The 18907-nt window shown below is 55.2% G+C and overlaps 1 protein-coding gene across 1 annotated transcript; it reads right to left on the bottom strand.

Moving 5' to 3' along the window:
* Positions 1-54: 54 nt before the first annotated feature.
* HAS3 (hyaluronan synthase 3) lies at positions 55-14512 on the bottom strand. Its single transcript, XM_062175850.1, has 4 exons — positions 13924-14512; positions 10225-10857; positions 5270-5371; positions 55-3353 (listed from the first exon to the last, which is right to left on the bottom strand). The coding sequence occupies exons 2-4, from the start codon at positions 10855-10857 to the stop codon at positions 2430-2432; spliced, it is 1659 nt and encodes a 552-aa protein (XP_062031834.1). The 5' UTR covers positions 13924-14512; the 3' UTR covers positions 55-2429.
* Positions 14513-18907: the final 4395 nt, after the last annotated feature.

The raw sequence follows: 18907 nt of genomic DNA, 5'->3' as shown, positions 1-18907 counted from the left end.
GTGACAGTTGATCCTACTTCTGCCTTCCACAGACAGACCTTCTGCTTCAGTCCTTCTGCTACTGGAACAGCTAGCTAGCTATTACGTACAGAGAGGAAGCAACTCAGATACAGCCTTACGTGAGAATCTTTATTTTGACAAGTAATTGCAGTATAAAAATCTGACCTGAAAAGTAAAAAAAAAAAAAAAGGTAAAAATAAATATGTTTACAAATTATTGTAGAAATCATACAAAAGGGTTAAAATTCTCAGGAAAAAAGAATGCGTCCAGTTGTATAAAGGCTCTTCCCTTGCCAGAAATGGGGATAAAGCTAAAGACCCAGTTTGGTTTTGCTGCTGAAAAACGTACAAAATAACTTAGAAAAACCAGTCGAGGTCAAACGTTGTGAGCTCACTACCTGTTCCTGCCTACCTGTGGTCTGAAGAAAGCTGACGACCACAGCGCGAGGCAGAGCTGACAGCAAGACGCCAGGAGTTTCCATCCAGAGTCCAGCGCCCTCCATTAGCCTTCAAGTCCAAGCTGAAGAAAAACAAGCCCTTGGTGAAGTCTGAGCTCTGCAGTTGGCTGACCGGATTTCCTCCGTTGTAGTGCTCAAAATAGTGTACTTCTTGGCCAGCAGAAACCCGGAAGAGCCTGGAACAACTGCGTTTAGCAAATGCTACTGTTTCCCAGCCTCCATGGAGGGAGCCTGGCATCAGTCTTATCAGCAGCTCAAAGTCTGTGTAAGGTGGTAGCTGTTGGCTACACCCGGAAAATTCTTGAGTTTTGAAGGAAAGCACCAGGGTTTGCCCATCTGTGGCTCAGAGCACACTGTTCTTTTGTAGGAAGCACCTGGGTACACTAGAGGCTCGCTCCCCAACTGTCCAGTGCTGGTTCTGAGAGGTAGCCGATCCCTCTGAAATTGGATGTTTAGAGAGAGTGCAAGAAACCTCTAAGCCAAAGGCTTAGTCAAGATCCCAGGTTCAAACCCAAAAGTGGAGAACATCTTGTGAACTGCAAGTGACCGAATAATGGCTTCCTCTCCCCAAAAGCAACGGAAGGAAATCAAACGGCCTTGAGAAGTGGGAGAGAAAAAGCAAGACCTTTAAGGGACAGCAGCCATGCTGCCTCCTAGTTTGGGTTTCTGGACGGAAACAAGTGCAGCAGTAACTGTACGAGCTCCCTGAAGATGCCACAGAAGACAATGGACAGCCTCAAAGATGCCCAGTTGGATTTGAGGTTTCACTTTTGCAACACAGCTTTCCATGAGAGGCGATTGTCAAGAACAGCAACCTGAAAGTCACACGTGCTTACCAGCTGCCAAGGGATCAGTGCAAGAAGTCGCAGTACTGTACCCACTTTGATCCAGAGGCTCCTAATAGTTCTTCCTTGGGTGCTGGGGCCAGGCTTACCTGTTGGCAATGGTCCTAAGAGCCCAGGCTCTGCCCCAGTTGGCAGCTTGAAAACCTTGGGTGTGATGAGGAGGATAGCAGATTTGGCTGCACGTTATGCCCCAAAACTGTTCCTTTAATGAAAGTGAGGAGGATATGTTAGCCTCAGATCAGAACTGAATTTGAGAGGAATTCAGGAGTAGACATGGGTTCAGATAGCCAAAACCTCACTTTTCTGTCCAGATTGGGGGGTGAATCTTCTGGTAGATGGCTAAAACATTGTCTGTCCCCAGCAGAGATCACAGGCAAGCCAAGAATCCATCTAGAAGTATCAGCAGTTTCCAGGTAAAATACATTCAGTCCGAGGCCTCCATGTAGTCTGTGGTCTTTAGGATCACCAGATCTGTGAAACCTTGCTTTTTGATGGAGACTCCCTCTGGTCTGGCTGATCCCTGGGTTGCTAAGATGTGGAGTGGATTGTATCACATAAAGCACCATTCCTGGACCCTGTTTTCTGATGCCCACAGATCAGGCCTCTGGGCCTTGCATCTCAGGCACAGTCTTATTGCATTGATGGCTGGTAGTGGGGGTTGGGGTAGGAGACAGTTGGCCCAGCTCTCAGGAAATTCTCCCAGCACCTCTGCTTGTATTCAGATGGGCTAGGAGATCCCCAAACCACAGGCTGTTACTAAACCAAAAGAAGTGGCCACTGAATGGAACTTACCATTCATTTTAGCACACTCCTGAGTCCCAGTAGGTCCCGGGGGAGGAAATAGAATCTCCCCAAGAGGCCGCCACCTGTGTACATAGGCAAGCAGTCAAGCAGCGTGAAGTCATTAGCTCCTCTGCCCCGAGCCGGAAGAGTGTGTGGCCTCCTTGAAGCAAAGCTGCCTGGGCCCATACCACAGTCAGCGTTGTTTGCATTTCAGCTTTGTCCTTTGGACCATTAGGAAACTAAACACAGCACTCCCTTTTCCCTCCCACCCTGTCGTTTCTCTTCCAATCCCTTTCCCTCCCTTACCCATTGCACTTTTCCCGCTCTACTTGAGGGCGGCTATGTCACACCTCAGCAAAAGCCAAGCTATATTGTTCTGGCTTCTTCCCACATCTCCGGGCTATGATGGCCAGGTACAGCATGAGGAGGGCCACCCAGTAGCAACCATATAGAATGGCCCCTGAAACAAGGAAGGCTAACTCTGTCTCACTGAACAGGTCCTGGCAATAAGCCGTGTAGGCCAGACCCCCCAAAAGAACTGCCACCCAGATGGACACAGGGATGAGGCCAATGAAGTTCACCACAATGGTTTTTCGGCCAGAAGTGCCCCAGCCAGACTTGTTGATGGTAGCAATGGCAAAGATCTTGGCGGGCAGGAGGCTAGACATGTAGAGAAGGGAGTAGAGGGACATGAAGATCATCTCTGCATTGCCCCGAAGGAAGCAGGCATAGGTAGCTTTGATGATGCCCACCAGCTGCACGGTCAGCAGGAAGAGGAGGATGTTCCAGATGCGGCCACGGTAGAAAAGCTGTATGACTGTGGCGATGAGGAAGAAGGGGAAGAAACCTGTGACCACCGACTCGTAGGTCATCCAGAGATGGTGCTTATGGAACCACAGTGAGTTGTAGAGCCATTCCCGGAAGTAAGACTTGCTCCAGCGGGTCTGTTGGTTGAGCCACCGTAGGTACTTGGTAGGGGTCTCAGTGAGGCACTTGGAGCGTGCTGTATACTTAGTTCGGTAGCCAAGGCTCAGGACTCGGTTGGTGAGGTGCCTGTCATCCCCGAAGCTGCACTTGCTGCCTAGGAACTTCTGATGGTACCAGTCCTCCAGGAATTGCTGGAGGAGACTGTTGCGGTACATGCCCAAGGGCCCACTGATACACTGTACACAGCCGAAGTAGGACTGGCAGGCCCGCTCCACGTTGAAGGCCATCCAGTACCGCACACTGCTCAGGAACGAGATCCATGAGTCATACTTGTTGAGGATCTGTAAAGGAAGAGAGGTGCTGGGCCGCCTGCCCTGGGCACTCTGACCCATTGCCCAAGTTCCTGGTCATCGTTTCTAATTCTGCTAGAGTTGAAAAACCTGAGGCCTACAGGAACCACCTATACCCACTCACCTCTCCTTCATGTCAGTTCCACCTCTGATGTCAGCTGCCACTCATCTCCTCCTCTCAAGTTTGCTGAAAACCACCTTCAGGGAGCCTGGCATCATGGCCTAGCTGCTACACTTGCCGCCTGCAATGCCAGCATCTTATGTGGGCGCTGGTTCAAGACCTGGCTGCTCACTTCTGACCCAACTCGCTGCTATGGCCTGGGAAAAGCAGTGGAAGATGGCCCAATTACTTGGGCCCCTGCCACCCACATGGGAGACCTGGAAGAAGCTCCTGGCTTCAGCCTGACCCAGACCGGGCTGTTGTAGCCGTCTGGGTAGGGAACCAGTGGATGAAAGATCTGTCTCCAATTCTTTCAAATAATTTTTAAAAAATAAAAACCACCTTCTTTGCCAGCTGATGTCGCTGGCGGAGTAAAGGGCTTAAGGTGCAAAACCTGAAAGCGTCCCTAAGGACATGATGTACAGTCTGCAGTATCCTATGGAAGATGACGTAGTCCCTTATTAACATGTTGCAGAACTCTTCAGCCCAGGTCCCTTCACAGCTAGGGTTTCTCAGGGGTCTAACTGTGGAGCTACTTGCTCCATCACCAGCCAGAAAAGTTCCTGCTAGAATCTAGGACCTCAAGGTGAAATGCTACTCCCTGCAGTGTTAAAAAAAATTTTTTTTTTAAATCAACAGGCAGAGTGCACAGTGAGAGAGAGAGAGAAAGGTCTTCCTTTTGCCGTTCACCCTCCAATGGCCGCCGTGGTAGGCGCACTGCGGCCAGCGCACTGCGCTGATCCGATGACAGGAGCCAGGTGCTTCTCCTGGTCTCCCATGGGGTGCAGGGCCCAAGCACTTGGGCCATGCTCCACTGCACTCCTGGGCCACAGCAGAGAGCTGGCCTGGAAGAGGGGCAACCGGGACAGGATCGGTGCCCCGACCGGGACTAGAACCCGGTGTGCTGGCGCCGCAAGGCGGAGGATTAGCCTAGTGAGCCACGGCGCTGGCCTTTTTAATTTTTTGACAGGCAAAGTGGATAGTGAGAGAGATAGAGAGAAAGGTCTTCCTTTTTGCCGTTGGTTCACCGTCCGATGGCCGCTGCGGCTGGCGCATCGCGCTGATCCGAAGCCAGGAGCTAGGTGCTTTTCCTGGTTTCCTATGCGGGTGCAGGGCCCAAGAACTTGGGCCATCCTCCACTGCACTCCCGGGCCATAGCAGAGAGCTGGCCTGGAAGAGGGGCAACCGGGATAGAATCCGGCGCCCCGTCCGGGACTAGAACCCGGTGTGCCGGCGCCGCAAGGTGGAGGATTAGCCTGTTAAGCCACAGTGCCGGCCATTCTTTGTAACTGCTAACTCTCTCCTTCACTTTGAAAACAAGCAGGAAAGGAGTTTAGTGGCAAGTGAGGCGAGCCCCATGATAACAGTAGAAACTATTGAAAGGGAATGTTAGGGCCTGCGCTGTGGCTGGTAGGCTAAGCCTCTGCCTGCGGTGCTAGCATCCCATATGGGCACTGGTTCATGTCGCAGCTGCCGATGGCCTGGGAAAGCAGTGGGAGATGACCCAAGTGCTTGGGCCCCAGCACCCACGTGGGAGACCTGGAAAAAGCTCCTGGCTTCAGATCAGCCCAGCTCCAGCCATTGCAGCCATTTGGGGAGTGAACCAGTGGATGGAAGACCTTTCCATCTCTCTCTGTAACTCTACCTCTCAAAGTTATTTAAAAAAAAAAAAAAGTTCCTAAACAATTCTGTTAGATTAGGAAACAGTCCAGACCCCAACCCCCAGGAATCGCTGGTCACTTCTTACTTGGACATCTCCCCCGACTCCCCCTACTTGGGGATCCTCTTCCAGAACGCGAAGCATCTCGATGGTACAGGCTGGGTCCAGCACCGTGTCCGAGTCACATACCTGCAGAGAGTAAGTACATAGCCCATTTTGACCACACAAACACCCACACCACAAGGTTGCTCTCTGCAAAGGGACGAGAGGAATAAGGGAAAGGCGAGTTCAGCCAGGAGGCTTAGAGAAGTCCAGAAGACTTAAGTGATGATTCTGGGAAGGGGAAAATGGTCTCAGTGTGGCTCTGGGGTCCCAGGGCAGTCAGATGATGGGCACAGTGGCTAGACCAGAGCCAGAATGCATTTTTCTTTTTTAAATATTTAAGAGATACCATCCATCCACTGGTTTACTCCCTAGATGGCTGCAACAGCTGAAGTTGAGCTGATTTGAAGCCAAGAGCTGCTTCTAGGTCTCCCATGTGGGTACAGGGGCCCAAGCACTAGAGCCATCCTCCGCTGCTTTCCCAGGCCATTAGCAGGGAGCTGGATCAGAAGTGGAACAGCTGGGACTCCTACCAGCACCCATCTGGGATGCCAGTGCTATAGGCAGTTTTTTACATGCTATACCCACAGCACTGGGCCCCAGAATGCATTTTTCACAAGGCCAAGAAATGGCTCTTGACAGAGAATACTGCCCAAGGCTATCCCATAGAATTGTTGATGGCAGGGTCCCAGCTGCAGTGTCTGGCCTCTTGGACAACATATAGCCCCAGTGGTAACTAGCTCTACCTACTCACAGGAACCTCTTCAGACTACCCAACATGGCTGCAGGCATTCTGTGCTCAACACAGACTCCTTTGACCAAGTTCCCAAGCCCAGGGCATAGTATGGCCAAAGGCTGCTCTGCCTGAAATCTACTTCAGTGGGCATGGGAGCACTTCCCTCAGACCCTAGATCAAGTCCTAGCCATCCCCTTCCATTGGGAAGCTCATCGAACAGGTTACACTAACATTATTAGTTGAACCTAGGCTATGAAATACACTTAACTGTAGTGGCCCTCAAATGGTCCAGAGTCCTGATAACCACTGGGCAGGAGAATTGGTTTACACAGCCCTGAGTGAGCTCTATGATCTCCGTTCTTACAGCAGAAAACAGTATCCAGATGAACCAAAACCCTGTTCTGCAAAAGCCCAAAATCCTTTTTAGTTTACGTAGGCATCAGTACTATGGTGTAGTGGGTAAAGCTGCACCTGCAATGCCAGCATCCCATAGTGGGTGTCAGTTGAAGTCCTGGCTGCTCCACTCCTGATCCAGTGCTCTGTTCATGTGCCTGGGAAAGCAGCAGAAGATGGCCTAAGTACTTGGGTCCCTGCACCCATGTGGGAGACCCAGAAGAAACTCCTGGCTTCTGGTCTAGCCATTGCAGCCGTTTGGGAAGTGAACCAGCAGATAGAAGATCTTTCTGTGCAATTCTGCCTTTCAAATAAAGACATAAATCTTCAAAAATAAAGTTGCTGAGTAAGAGCCCATCAGACCCAAAAGAGGCGGCTGCCTCCAACATCCCGACTTCTCCCAGCTTCCTCCATGTTGGCAGGCAGAGCGGCCACAGACCAGCAGAACACTGGGAGGGCGGGGGTGGGGGGTGGGGATCAGGTACAGCCATCAGGAACACACTGGCCATGCCCAGGAAGAGCTCAGGGAGCCTCAGGCCTGACTTGCAGAGCCTCCCAGCTTACAGGCCACGTTCCCAGTGCGGCCAGTCTCACCTCTACTTGCTGCCCTGACCCTTCTCCAAACTGCCCTGGCTCCTTTCACTCCAGGGAGGTCTTTCTAGCTGAGTAGAGTTGGAGAGGAAAAGCCCTCCTGCTGCCTGGGTTTCCCCACTGGCTGGGACAAGGTTTTCTCCCACAGAGGCACCATCAGCAGGGCTGTTAGCTGTCAGTGTGAAATCCTAGAGCCAGTGCTCACTTGTTAAACAACATGCTGTAAGCAACACTGAGTTGACAAGCAAGTAGGCTACCCAGAGAGCCATTATGCTTTCAGGCATTTATCAAGTGGTGGGCAAAACTCACTGGCAGGGTAGATGCTAGATTCTGGACCAAAGTTCTTGGGGTCCTGGGTTTCAAGTTTCTACTTGGTACTGAAATGTGAGGGACGTTGGGGCACAGCAAGGTTAACTCGCTGCTTGTGAGGCCAACATCCCATATCAGATTGCTGGTTCAAATGCTGGCTCTTCTGCTTCCAATCCAGCTTCCTGCAAATGCAGCTGGGAGGACAGCAGAAGTACGTAAGCCCAAGTACTTAAGCCCCTGCCTCCTATGTTGGAGACCAGGATGCAGTTTCTGGTTCCTGGCTTCAGCCTGGCCTAGCCCTAGACATTGCAGCCATTTGGGGGAATGAACTAGTAGATGTAAGAGCTGTCTGTCCCTTTCAAATAAATAAGACTTACAGGAAGTAAGAGCATACTCCCCTCCTCGTTCACTTTCCATATGTGCACAGTAGCCCAGCAGGGGCCTAATCCCAGAGCCAGGAACTCCACCCAGGTCTCCCACACGGGTGGCAGGAACCCAATCACTGGAGTCATCACTGCTGCCTCCCAGGGTGCATGTTACCAGAGAGCTGGCATCAGAGTGGAGCTAGGCATCACTGACACAGGACAGAGGTATTTCCCCCCCCCCCCTTCTTTGCACTTTACTTGAAAGGCAGAGAGACCTTTTATCTGCTGGCTCACCCCCTAAATGCCCACAACAGCAAGGGCAGGCCAGGCTGAAACCAGGAGCCAGGAACGATCCAAGTCTCCCATGGGGGTGGCAGGTACTCATGCACTTGATTGCACCTGTTGCCTTCCAGGGTATGCATTAACAAGAAGTTGGATTGGCAGGCCAGCATTGTGGCATTGCCAGCATCCCATATGGGCGCCAATTTGACACCCGGCTGTTCTACTTCCCATCTAGCTCCCTGCAGATGTGCTTTGGAAAGCAGTGGAAGATCACCCAAGTCCTTGGGCCCTTGAACCCAAGTGGGAGACCCAGAAAAAGCTCCTGGCTTCGGCCTGGTCCAGCCCTGGCCGTTGCAGCCATTTGGGGAGTGAACCAGTGGAGCTAACCAACTCTGCCTTTCAAATAATTAAAAAGTAATTCTTTAAAAAAAGTTTGGACTGGAAATAGAGGTGGGACTCAGACCAGGAACTCTGATATTGGATATAGGCATGTCATGTGATGTCTTAACTACCAGGCCAGATGTATGCCCCTGAAGTGTGGGAGCTCTAATCCCACTTCTCCCTGGTTTTTGTTTCTTGAAAATAGAAGCTGTTTCAGGCTGGCGCCGTGGCTCAATAGGCTAATCCTCCACCTAGCGGCGCCGGCACACCAGGTTCTAGTCCCGGTCGGGGCATCGGATTCTGTCCCGGTTGCCCCTCTTCCAGGCCAGCTCTCTGCTGTGGCCAGGGAGTGCAATGGAGGATGCCCCAAGTCTTTGGGCCCTGCACCCCATGGGAGACCAGGAGAAGCACCTGGCTCCTGCCATTGGATCAGCGCAGTGTGCTAGCCGCAGTGCGCCGGCCGCGGCGGCCATTGGAGGGTGAACCAACGACAAAGGAAGACCTTTCTCTCTGTCTCTCTCTCACTATCCACTCTGCCTGTCAAAAATTAAAAAAAAGAAAAAGAAAATAGAAGCTGTTTCAACACTGCCGAGCTAATAAAATTTCCAGGCTGGCGTCATCGATTCCTTTGACCAGCAGCTAAGCAGAGTCTTAAGAGTTCCAGTCCTGCCGTGCTGCCACAAAATGAATTTAGTGATCATTCTGTGTCATTCTCTCCACCACCTCAGACATGAATTTGGCTCCAGAATAACTTTTTGGCCCCCTTAAATGTTGCTTTTGATCATGACTTGTTTTCCCTTTTTCTCTACCCTATAAAGACATTCATCCTCATGTTGCTAATGGCACAGCAGCATTGCACAATGGCTAAGAGCAGACTTGGGAGGCTGGGCTCCAGTCTCAACTCCATACCTTACATGAGACAAGTTACTTGGCCTCCATGCTTTGCATTTCACTTGCTGGGTGGACATCGTAAAAGTTCTTAGCCCCAGGGGCCAGCATTATAGCATTGGGTTAAGCTGCTGCCAGCACCTCATATCCAAGTTCAAGACCTGGCTGCTCTGCTTCTGATCCAGCTTCCTGATAACGATTCTGGAAAAGCAGTAGAGGATGGCACAGGTACTTGGATCCCTACCAGCAACATGCCTCCCACGTGGTTGACCCAGAAGGAAGTTACAGGCTCTTGGCTTCAGTGTGGCCATTTCGAAGAGCTCTCTTTACCACTCTGCCTTTCAAATAAAATGATAAAAAAAATTACTCCCTATGAGTATTTTTAAGATTAAGTTGAAAGGTGGAGACACAGACCTTCCATCTGCTGGTTCACTCCCTAGACGACCCCAACTCTGAGGTTAGAGCAGGCAGGAGCCAGAAGCTCTATCCTGGTCTCCCACATGGGTGGCAGGAGCCCAGACACTTAGACCATCTTCTGCTGCCTCCCAGACACATCACAGGAAGCTGGATTGGAAGCAGAGCATCCGGGACATGAACCAGCATTCTGGTAAGGGATGCGGCATTGTGGGCAGCAGCCTAATCCGTCACATCACAATGCGGCCACCCACCCTCAGCATCCAGGATTAAAAGAGCTAATAAGGTTGAAGTGCCTAAAACAGTGCCCGTGTAGGAAGTCAGTGGATGCTGTATACCAGCTTGCTGTTACTATGGGGACCAGAATTCCAAGTTACACCCAAATTCACAGCTCTATGGAACAGTGGGACCACACTTGCATCCGGGACTGCTGTTCAGAGCATTACGCCTTTTTGCCTTAAGGACAGGAAAGGAGTGTGCACGACAGAGGGGACCCAGACTGAACCCCAAATTCTCGGAGTAGAGCACTCCAGCTGGCGGGACACATGCTGGCATACCCGTTCCTGGGGAGGCACCCTTACCTGGATGTAGTCCACTGAATCGCCGAGGGCCTTGAAGGCTGTGTACATGACCTCACGCTTGCCTCCCCACTTCTGCATGATGCACGAGAAGGTGCTGGTCCGCACCACAGCCCGCACTCGCTCCATGCCTTCCTGCAGGCTGGCCTCGGTCTCGCCCTCGCCTGCCTCATGGAAGTTGCTGCGCCACACAAAGAAGCCGGCCTGCTCAGTGCCACCCAGCACCTCATGGAAGATGTCCAGCATGTAGGCGTCTTCCTGGCGGTTGCCATCGACCACCATAACCACCTTGAGGTCAGGGAAGGCGATGCGCTGGGCGGAGCGCAGGCACTTGCGCAAGTAGTCGGGGTCCTCCTGGTAGGCGGCGATGCAGAGCGCCACAGAGCGCCGCCGCGAGGGCAGCTTCAGTGGCCGCCCGGCCTGCCGCATGCGCCGGTGCTCCAGGAAGGCAAACAGGCTCTGGATGAGCAGGTGCAGGCCCAGGATAGCGCCGTACAGGCCAAAGGACAGGTAGTGCTTCTCTGTGTGGATGAACTGGTAGCCTGTCACATAGGCTGCCAGGATGCCACCCAGCACTGCCAAGGCAAACAGGCTGGTGCCCACCACACGCAAGGCTGTTGTCAGTTGCACTGGCATCTGGCAGGAGGCGAAAGAGGTGGGGTCAGGCAAGCAGCAGCATTTTCAGTCTTTGGGTATACAGGCATTCTTGCAGTTTGACCCATGAATAAAATCCACGATCACTTACTGAGCGTGAGCAAGACTTTCTAGAGCCAGAAGCTGCCTATGGAGGCTTAAGTCCCACTCTGCCACTGTCTTAACCTTAGTCTTTTCATCTGATTGCGGTGCTAACCTCACAGCATCTTTGAGGGTTAAACAGGTGACACATGTAAAGAAAGCACTTAGGTAGCATCTACTACTGACAAGCCAAAGCCCACCGCCATCTGCCTCAGCGGCCAGACACAGCCCCGGGCATGCCCTCCCTCACCAGGGGATGTTCACCCACAAAGCACAGCCCCCCACAAGGCTCAGGAAGAAAATGGGGGAGGAAGAGACAAACAGCAGGAAACAACGGTGCCAGGCTCCTCAGCAAAGTCAGAGAAACTTTCCCTGCCATCTCACCTTGTTCTCATTTATGTGAGAGGCAGAGAAAAGGGGAAAGCCAGCGGGAAAAGCTGACCGGGCAGGGAGGAAATGAGCTGCCGAGTGCAAGGCCCTCCTGGAAGCCCGGCGCTGAGGAGCTCCAGGGGGGACTGCAGCAGCCTACTGAGAGAGGGGGCTGCCCAGGGAGCCCAGCCGCTTGGTTCTAGTGCCCGGTCGAGCTCTGGGCTCGACCCCTGCCTGGCCACTCCAGGAAAGGAAGCCAGGTTCCCACTTGGCAACTGCCTGCCGTGCTGGGAACAGCGGTTTCTGGGAGGAGAGCCGAGGACATGGTCTCCCCACCACTACCAGGTCGTCTCCTGCTAGGTAGTCAGTGACCGTGGAAAGCATCAGCCCCAAGGGCTAGCCAAGTGCTAAGGCTGGCTGGTTTCTTTCAAGGACACTGTGAGGCTGGCAAGAGCTGCTCCCTGCCCTCCATTCCCACCCAGGCCACCTCCCTGCCTCTCAGGGACGATTCTGTGGGTCCTGTTTCCACTCAGGCAAGCTACAGCTCTAGGTCTCACTCTGCCCCAACCCCAACACACTGCTCCTGCACACAGGGTGCTGAGGAGCACGCAGTTACTGCCCAAGTCAGCCCGAGATGCAGGCACCAGCAGCCTGGTCCGGAAGAAGCTGTTGGCAGCTTGGGCTCTGCGGGAAGTGTGGCCTCTGGGCGCCCTGCACCGCCACCCTGGGGAGCCTGCTGCGTGCTTCCTCTGCAGGACACCCCCCTCCTTTTATTAATTCTAACCCCACAACGTGCCACCCTGGACGCTCTCCTCCCAAGCGTGCCAGGGGAAGGGGTGCTGCGGACCTAGTGCCTGTGTTCTGGGAAGGGGCAGGGGAGCCGAGGACAGCCCAGCAACCTCCAGGGAGCTGGAGCCCTGCTTCGGTCCAGTGCCGGGGCTGTGCCCACCGTTCAGCGACACGAGGCATTCACCACACTTCCCTCCCCCAACCCCCACCTCCTGGTGAAGACTGCACCGGCCACACCCACGTGCCGGTTTCCCACGATCCAGCCGGTAAGAAACGGGAAACCCACGGAATCAGAGGCAGACCAGGCCTGGCTCAGCTGGCTGGGGCCCCAGCTACCGTGGCAAAGTGTGCCTGCAGACAAAGGCGCTTCCCGAAGTCGCCTGCCCCCTCCTTCCTCCAGCAGGAATTAAAGGCATTGCTCCTGTACTGCGCTCCTCGCAGATGATCCGAAAAGATCCCGCGGCTGGATACCCCATGTGCAATCAGGCGCTCTGGTTAAGGTCTCGGCAGGGGGCTGTCACCCCAGCCTGGACCACCTCTTCCCCTCCACAAATCCGTGGCTCAGAAAGGATCCACAAGAGCCAGGCCCAGGCTGGCCAGTGCGCCCTAGCTTCAAGGACACGAAGCTGGGGGCGCTCCCCAAGACCGGGCCCCCAGACGACCCAAGGAGAAAACCTCCAGCCAAAGACACATGCCTCCCTCCCTCCCCGCCCCCCAAACTTGGAGGGGCTGCCTGCTCTGCAGCGCCTCTTCTGACAGGTGCGCCCTGCCCGCGGCGGGATGGAAACTTGGGAGGCAGGCAGGGGCTCCTTCCCCCGCGCCCTTCCGAGCCGGCAAGGAACGGGGCGCTCAGTCTTGCGGACACGTGCTTTTGTGCCCCGGCTGGCCCGCAGAAACCTAGGCTCCGGGTGTCTCGGTGTCGGGACGGGGCCGAACCTCTGGAGAGCTTGAGGTGGGGAGGGGGAGGGGGTACTCCAAGCAGCCTCGTGCCCCGCACGGTCGTCTGCCTCCCGATTCATTCACAAAACCGGAGCCGTAAGGGAGGAAGGGAGGAGAGGATGGAGGAAGAAAGGGAGGAGGGGTCAGCGGCAAGGGGGCTGCAGGAACCGCCGCCGGGAAACCCGGAGCTGCCACAGTGCCCAACCGGCCTCCCGGAGCAGGACACGGCACCCGCAGTGCGCCGAGCCGGTGGAGGTCCGGGTGCTCCGCATACGGCACCCTGGGAGCCGGCGTGCCCGGGTCCCCGGCGCAGCCCCGCGCGCCCGCCGCTCCGATGGGGGCTGCTGGGCCCGGCCCACGCTCACCGTGCCGCCGGCTGCCCGCGCTTCGGTGCTCAGCAGGCCCGCGGCGGCTCCATGTCCCTCCTCCGACCTCGCCGCCGCCGCCGCGACTCCCTCCGCGGTGCTCCGCAGCCGCCACGCTCCGACTGCCGAGCGCCGGCCCCGCGGAGCCGCCTTTAAGTGCGGCGCGCGCCCCCGCCGGGAGCGGCGCCCTCCCCCGGCCCCGGGGTCGGGAAAGTTGGCAGGAGTGGGAGGGCCGCGAGGGAGCGTCCCCTGCCCGGCTCGGTCCGAGGCAGCTCCACTGGCCGGCGCTGGGCGGGGACGAGGGGTCCGCATAGACGCGGCTCCTCGGACTCACAGCCTCTGCGCCCTGTCGGAAACCGGGGTCCCCCAGCTGCCCAAGGGAGGCGGTCATTGTGGCCAGCTGAAACCCTGAGGGGTCGTTAACTTTGAAGAGAACCCGCAGGCACTGCCAAAATTGCCACTCTCCGCCCCCGCCCCCACGCGCCGCTTTCTCGCCCGGACTCACCCTGCAGAGCGGGCGAGAGCGGAGAAGTCGGTCCGACTCGTGCACGCCCAGGGGCTGCTGGTTGAACGCGGAGGGCTCCCTAAATCCAAGGCAGCAGCACCTTCCGGCCGGCAAGAACGAGGAGCAGAGGAGAGTAATTGTGAAATGGGAAAAGGCTGGTCGAAGAAGGTGTTAACGACTGTGACAGGCTCCGCTTGGAATTCCGCAGTGGGGCGCTGATGACTTTGAGGCCGTTTGCAGAAGCTGCAAATGGTTTTGCAGAAACCTCGGCGGTTCCGGTGTCTTTAAAGCCCAAACAGTTCCTCCTCCCCCTTTCTGCACCTTTATTTCCGACATCCATGACCTTCTAAAGTCCCAGCTGACCTTGTCCAGGAGGGAGGGCAGCGAGGTGTGGGGGCCCCAGGGAGAGGTAGAAAGTTGAGAGCCGGCTGAAGTCACAGTTTTTACACCCTAGAAAGACCTGAAGACCCACAGAAAAGGAATTCGCGTGTCCTCCAAGCACACCTGAGTTACCTTCCTCCCGCGCTGCAACAAATGTAAAAGTTCAGGCACCTGAGTGGCAGCTGGGCCGCTGCTCCCCCAGTGTGTGGGCTCAGGGGCTCTGCCTGCCCACCCTCCCCCACCCCTGGCCCCAGAGCGCAGTCCTCAACCCGGCTGAGCCAGGAACCCAGGCACACCTGCTCCTCCATTCCCATCTTGGGATGACAAAAATTGGTTTCACACCGATCATCACTGATAGGATGCAAACCTGTTTCTAAAAACTAGCATGGAATCCACACAGGGGTTGTTTTGACCTCCTGTCCTCCCGAGGGGCCGGGTCAGAGCACCTACAGCGGAGATGGGGCGAGCCTGTGGCACGGTGAAGGGGAGACAGCCAGCCAGCTCTACCACTTGTTGTGGGGCAGTGAGCCTCAGCGGCTTCATCCCAGAAATGGGGTTGTGACAAGGTGTGAGGAGACCGGCTTGGAGCGCCCTGGAAGCACTGGGACCAGTTAACGTCCATCAGACCGCAGCCTCGTGTGCCCGTGCCACAGACGCTCCAGGCCTGGCCCTCCAGGGCACACGACAAGAAGCTCGGGCCTGCGTGTGTGCAGGGCACGCGGGTCTCTATGCGTGGCGTGCCCCCGGAGCCCGGAGCCACCTGCTCACAGAGCTTGCAAGTAAGCACACTGGAAGACCCACCTGACCCTACCTCCCGCCCCGATTCACAATCTTCCAACACTGTAGACCGGGAAGGACCCCCAGCAGCTGGTGGGGGTGAACGCCCCAGATCTCCCAGGTGCTCTGTTGTCCAGAGAAGCCAGAAATCCAGATTGTGCTGGAAAAATCTCCTACTTTTAAACTCTTGGTAGCCAATTCAAATGTTGGGGGAAAAATACTCCAGAGGCCCAGCAAAACGTGTTCGCGAGTCACACGCAGTCAGTGGGCTGCTTCCAAGTGAGCTGTTTGGAAGCTGTGAGAAGGGGGGCAGCCAGCTTGGAGAGTTCTGCCCCTGCCAGGCATAGCATGGTTTCTTCTTTTGGGCAAGTCCGGTTCCCTGGGCCTGGGCCTAGAGCCTCTTTAGCATCTAAGGCCCCCACGGTGTCACACAGGCTATTGCTTGATTCACTCTGTGGGCTCCAGGGTGGGCAATGGCTTGGCGCAACCTCCCAGTGAACCGCGGGTCTGCCCATTCCAGTGGGCACTGCCCCCTAAGTGGCTTCTCCAGAGAGCAGCTGTGTGGCCGCTCTATGCTTGTAATTAGCAGCCACTTAGGGATGCCCTGTTTGCATCACCCCTTGGGGCAGGAGGAGGTGGCTGGAGAGTCTTTCAGGGCCTGATCCAGTAAATCTCAAGGCCATCTCTGCTCACCACTGGGGACTTAGAAATGGGACTGATTCCATAGTCAGCCGCTTGAGAACAGGAACATAGATGCGGCCACACCGGCTCGAGGCTAAGCCTCCCTCTTAGGCTGTACGGGGGAAGATCCTTGCTGCGTTTCAACATTCATTCAGCAAACGCTGCAGACCTGCTCCGAGTGCAGAACTGTGCTTGGGCACCCAGGGGTCTCGGGCTGGTCCTAGGCTTTGTCACCTAGAAGACAAAGATGCGTGACAAATGCAGTCACCGTGCTGGGCAGTTGATGAGAAGATGTTGGAAATCGCATCCACTGGAAGACACCAAGGGTTTTGGGGAAGCGGCCTCTGGGCCCGAGCGGGCTGGGCAGGGTTTCACTGAGAACTCGAGCTACTGAATAGAGGAAACAGCACAGCCACAGCCTAAGGGCAGCCATGGGCACAGGAAGGGGTGAGGTGTGTGTGAAGGAGAGCGGTGAGAGGCCCGGATGAAAGAAGCGATGGACACCAAGGAGCTCCCAGCTGAGGCCGCAGCGGGAGCAGGGCCCCCGCAAGTCCAGTTACTGAGAGGGCTCCCTGAGGGGGGTTTGGGTGGCCTCCGATGGCTTGTGTCCATCCCAATGGCGGCGTGGCCCAGGGAAGGCTGCGCTGGCGGCTTTTGGGGGTAAGGATTAGGAGTAGGGTACAGCAACCACCACGGGGCTGGGGAGGGGCCGCGCCGAGGACTGCCGGTGCCAGCTTCAGGGCCTGAGGACAAGGGCAGGCAGCGACAGCTCCTGCGGGGACAACTGCACGGTGGCAGGGGTGGGGTGGGAGGTGGAGAGGAAGAGGCAAGCCCGGTGTGGAGTCTGAGGGGCCTTTCTCAAAGCTTTGCGAGGTTTGAGGCTGCAGATCCCACCTTTCAATCCATTTGCAAACCCAGACTCTTGGGAGGGTCAGATACCTTGCACCAACAGGAGCCCACCAGTCTGTCCTCACTGGTGCTAGAAGCTGGGGCACAGCCTGCCAGCCATCAGGTGGCCCCTGGGCCCGCTGTGCTGCTGGGCTGGCCTTGGAGTGGGGGTGGGGGAGGGAGGGAAGGGAGGAAGGAGGGGGAGGAGGGGGACTCCACCTCCACAGGCCCCTCATCCCCGGGCCTCACGCCTCAGTGCCCCTCCCTGGCATGGAGCCCACAACTTCTAGCAAAGCAAAACGGAACCAGGGATGGCAGCCAAGCCACGCAGGCCTCCCTCAGTCCCCCTGAGCTCCAGCCCCTCCACTTCCCCTGGGCCGACCACCATGGAAACCTCTTGAAGCTAACGAGGATGGATTTGAAATGGCTTCCGTAGAGTGGCAAGGTGTGTTCCCCCTGCTGATAAAGAGGGCTTTCTCCTCCAGGCAGCTGAAGCTGCAATACTAGTTAATACATAATTCAAAGAGGAAAGTGCGCACCCTGGCCACCGCCCGGCCCCACTCCTGAACAAAGTGACCCTTTCATGGGTGGCCCCTCTCCCCGACAAGTGCTCGTGAGCAGGGCCGAACCTAGGTGTTTGAAGAAGCAGGCTAATGACTTTTCTGCACGGCAGTTACAAAGCTTGGATTTTAACTCCAGTCTCTCGCCCTTGTGCCGGAAAAATCATTTTCCTTTCAAACTCAGCGGCCTATGCTCTGCTGAGGGCGCTGGGCTCTTTGATGCTGGCTTGAAGGTCAGGATGACAAGGGCACAGCAGACTGATGGCCGAGTAGCAAGACAGACCTGGAGAGGTTTTTCTTGGAATCCTGAACAAACAAAGCTCTACCGGCCATCTTTCCTTTCTCTCTAGCCCAGAGGTGAATATGGGAGAAAAATCCAGAAAACAGTTTTCAACCCTAACCTACCTTACTGATGGGATACTGTAACCTACCTTACTGGTGGGATACTGTAATCTACCTTACTGGTGGGATAGTGTACAGCTACTAGAAATTACATTGATGAACAGATTGTAGGAAAATGAAAAAAAAAAAAAAGAACATGGTTCAGTGTTAACATACAGGATATAAAATTGTATGAATGAATAAGTTTATGTTATGTTTTCCTTAAAACCCTGTGACTTAAAGGCAAGGGAGAGAAGTTCATCCAAACAGTAAATCACATTTAACATAAACTTTGAGGTCAGGTGGTAGAACAATGGATTTTTTTTTAATCTTTACCTTTTCTTTTTCCGCTGCAGTTTCTGCATTTTCTATTAAGCACAAAACATTTGTAATAAAAAAGTATTTTAGAATAGTATGAGTTCTCAGTCCACTGGGTTTCTTGCTAAGCTGGGCCGGGGTGCGGTGCAGCCTGCGTCACTGGTAGCCTCGGTCTGCAGTGAAGGCAATAAATACAGAAGGAAGGGCCAGGACGTGGGACCAGAGGTGGCCAGCACTCCCGTGGTTTGCTTTATTTCAACCCCCCTCCCCCAACACACACACACACACACACACACACTGTTCCTTTGAAAGAAGTGGGCAGGGATTCAGGTGTGTGTGCAGAGCTGTGCCAGCGGCACCAGCACCCCGGAGTGCACTGTTGAGAGGCCACAGCCTGGCTGGCACAGCCCAGCCACCTGCAGCTCTCACTTCCCTCGGCCAGAGTCACAGAGATCCTGGCTGAGGCAGGGAGGGAGGTGCACGGTCAATGAGGGCTCCAGGAGCCCCCGGGAGGATGCTTTTCCCCGAAAGCCACTTCCAGGAATGACGACAGCATCCATGCTCTCCCGCCTGAGAAAGTCCCAGGAATTCTCCCTTGGGTACTGTCAACCTACCCCCACACAGGACTCATGTGCTCGTCCGCACGCATTGCCGTGACGCCTCGTGGACACACACACCTTCCCCAGGTGTTGGTGGAAGGCCAGGTTTACCAGGTCAGCAGGAGGGACACAAAACGGCTTCAGGCTCACGTCCCAAATTCACTTGGCGCTGTAGGACAGCAGCAAGCAGGGTTCTTCAACGTGCTGGCACCTCGGCTCTCCCTCCTCTTTCTCCACTAGTCACTGTCACAGCAGGGCCCCAGATAGAAGCAGTTACAGAAAAGCTGAGGGGGGGGGGGCACACATGCAGAGGTTCTCACAGGACACTCTGAGACCCTGGGGTGCTTTGTAAACCACACTCACTCAGGCCTGGAACCCATCCAGATCAATGCAAGGAGT

The sequence above is a fragment of the Lepus europaeus genome, chromosome 19, assembly GCF_033115175.1.
Source record: "Lepus europaeus isolate LE1 chromosome 19, mLepTim1.pri, whole genome shotgun sequence".
In the NCBI taxonomy this organism is placed as follows: Eukaryota; Metazoa; Chordata; class Mammalia; order Lagomorpha; family Leporidae; genus Lepus; species Lepus europaeus.
Note: the sequence above shows the minus strand (reverse complement) of the source record. Positions and strands in the feature narration are given on the sequence as shown.

Coding starts and splice junctions, on each gene's coding strand:
- HAS3 (XM_062175850.1), bottom strand. CDS start 10,857: ATGCCAGTGCAACTGACAACAGCCTTGCGTGTGGTGGGCACCAGCCTG. Junction 5,372..10,224: donor ATTCAGTGGACTACATCCAG/GTAAGGGTGCCT, acceptor TACTCTCTGCAG/GTATGTGACTCGGACACGGT. Junction 3,354..5,269: donor GAGTCGGGGGAGATGTCCAA/GTAAGAAGTGAC, acceptor CTTCCTTTACAG/ATCCTCAACAAGTATGACTC.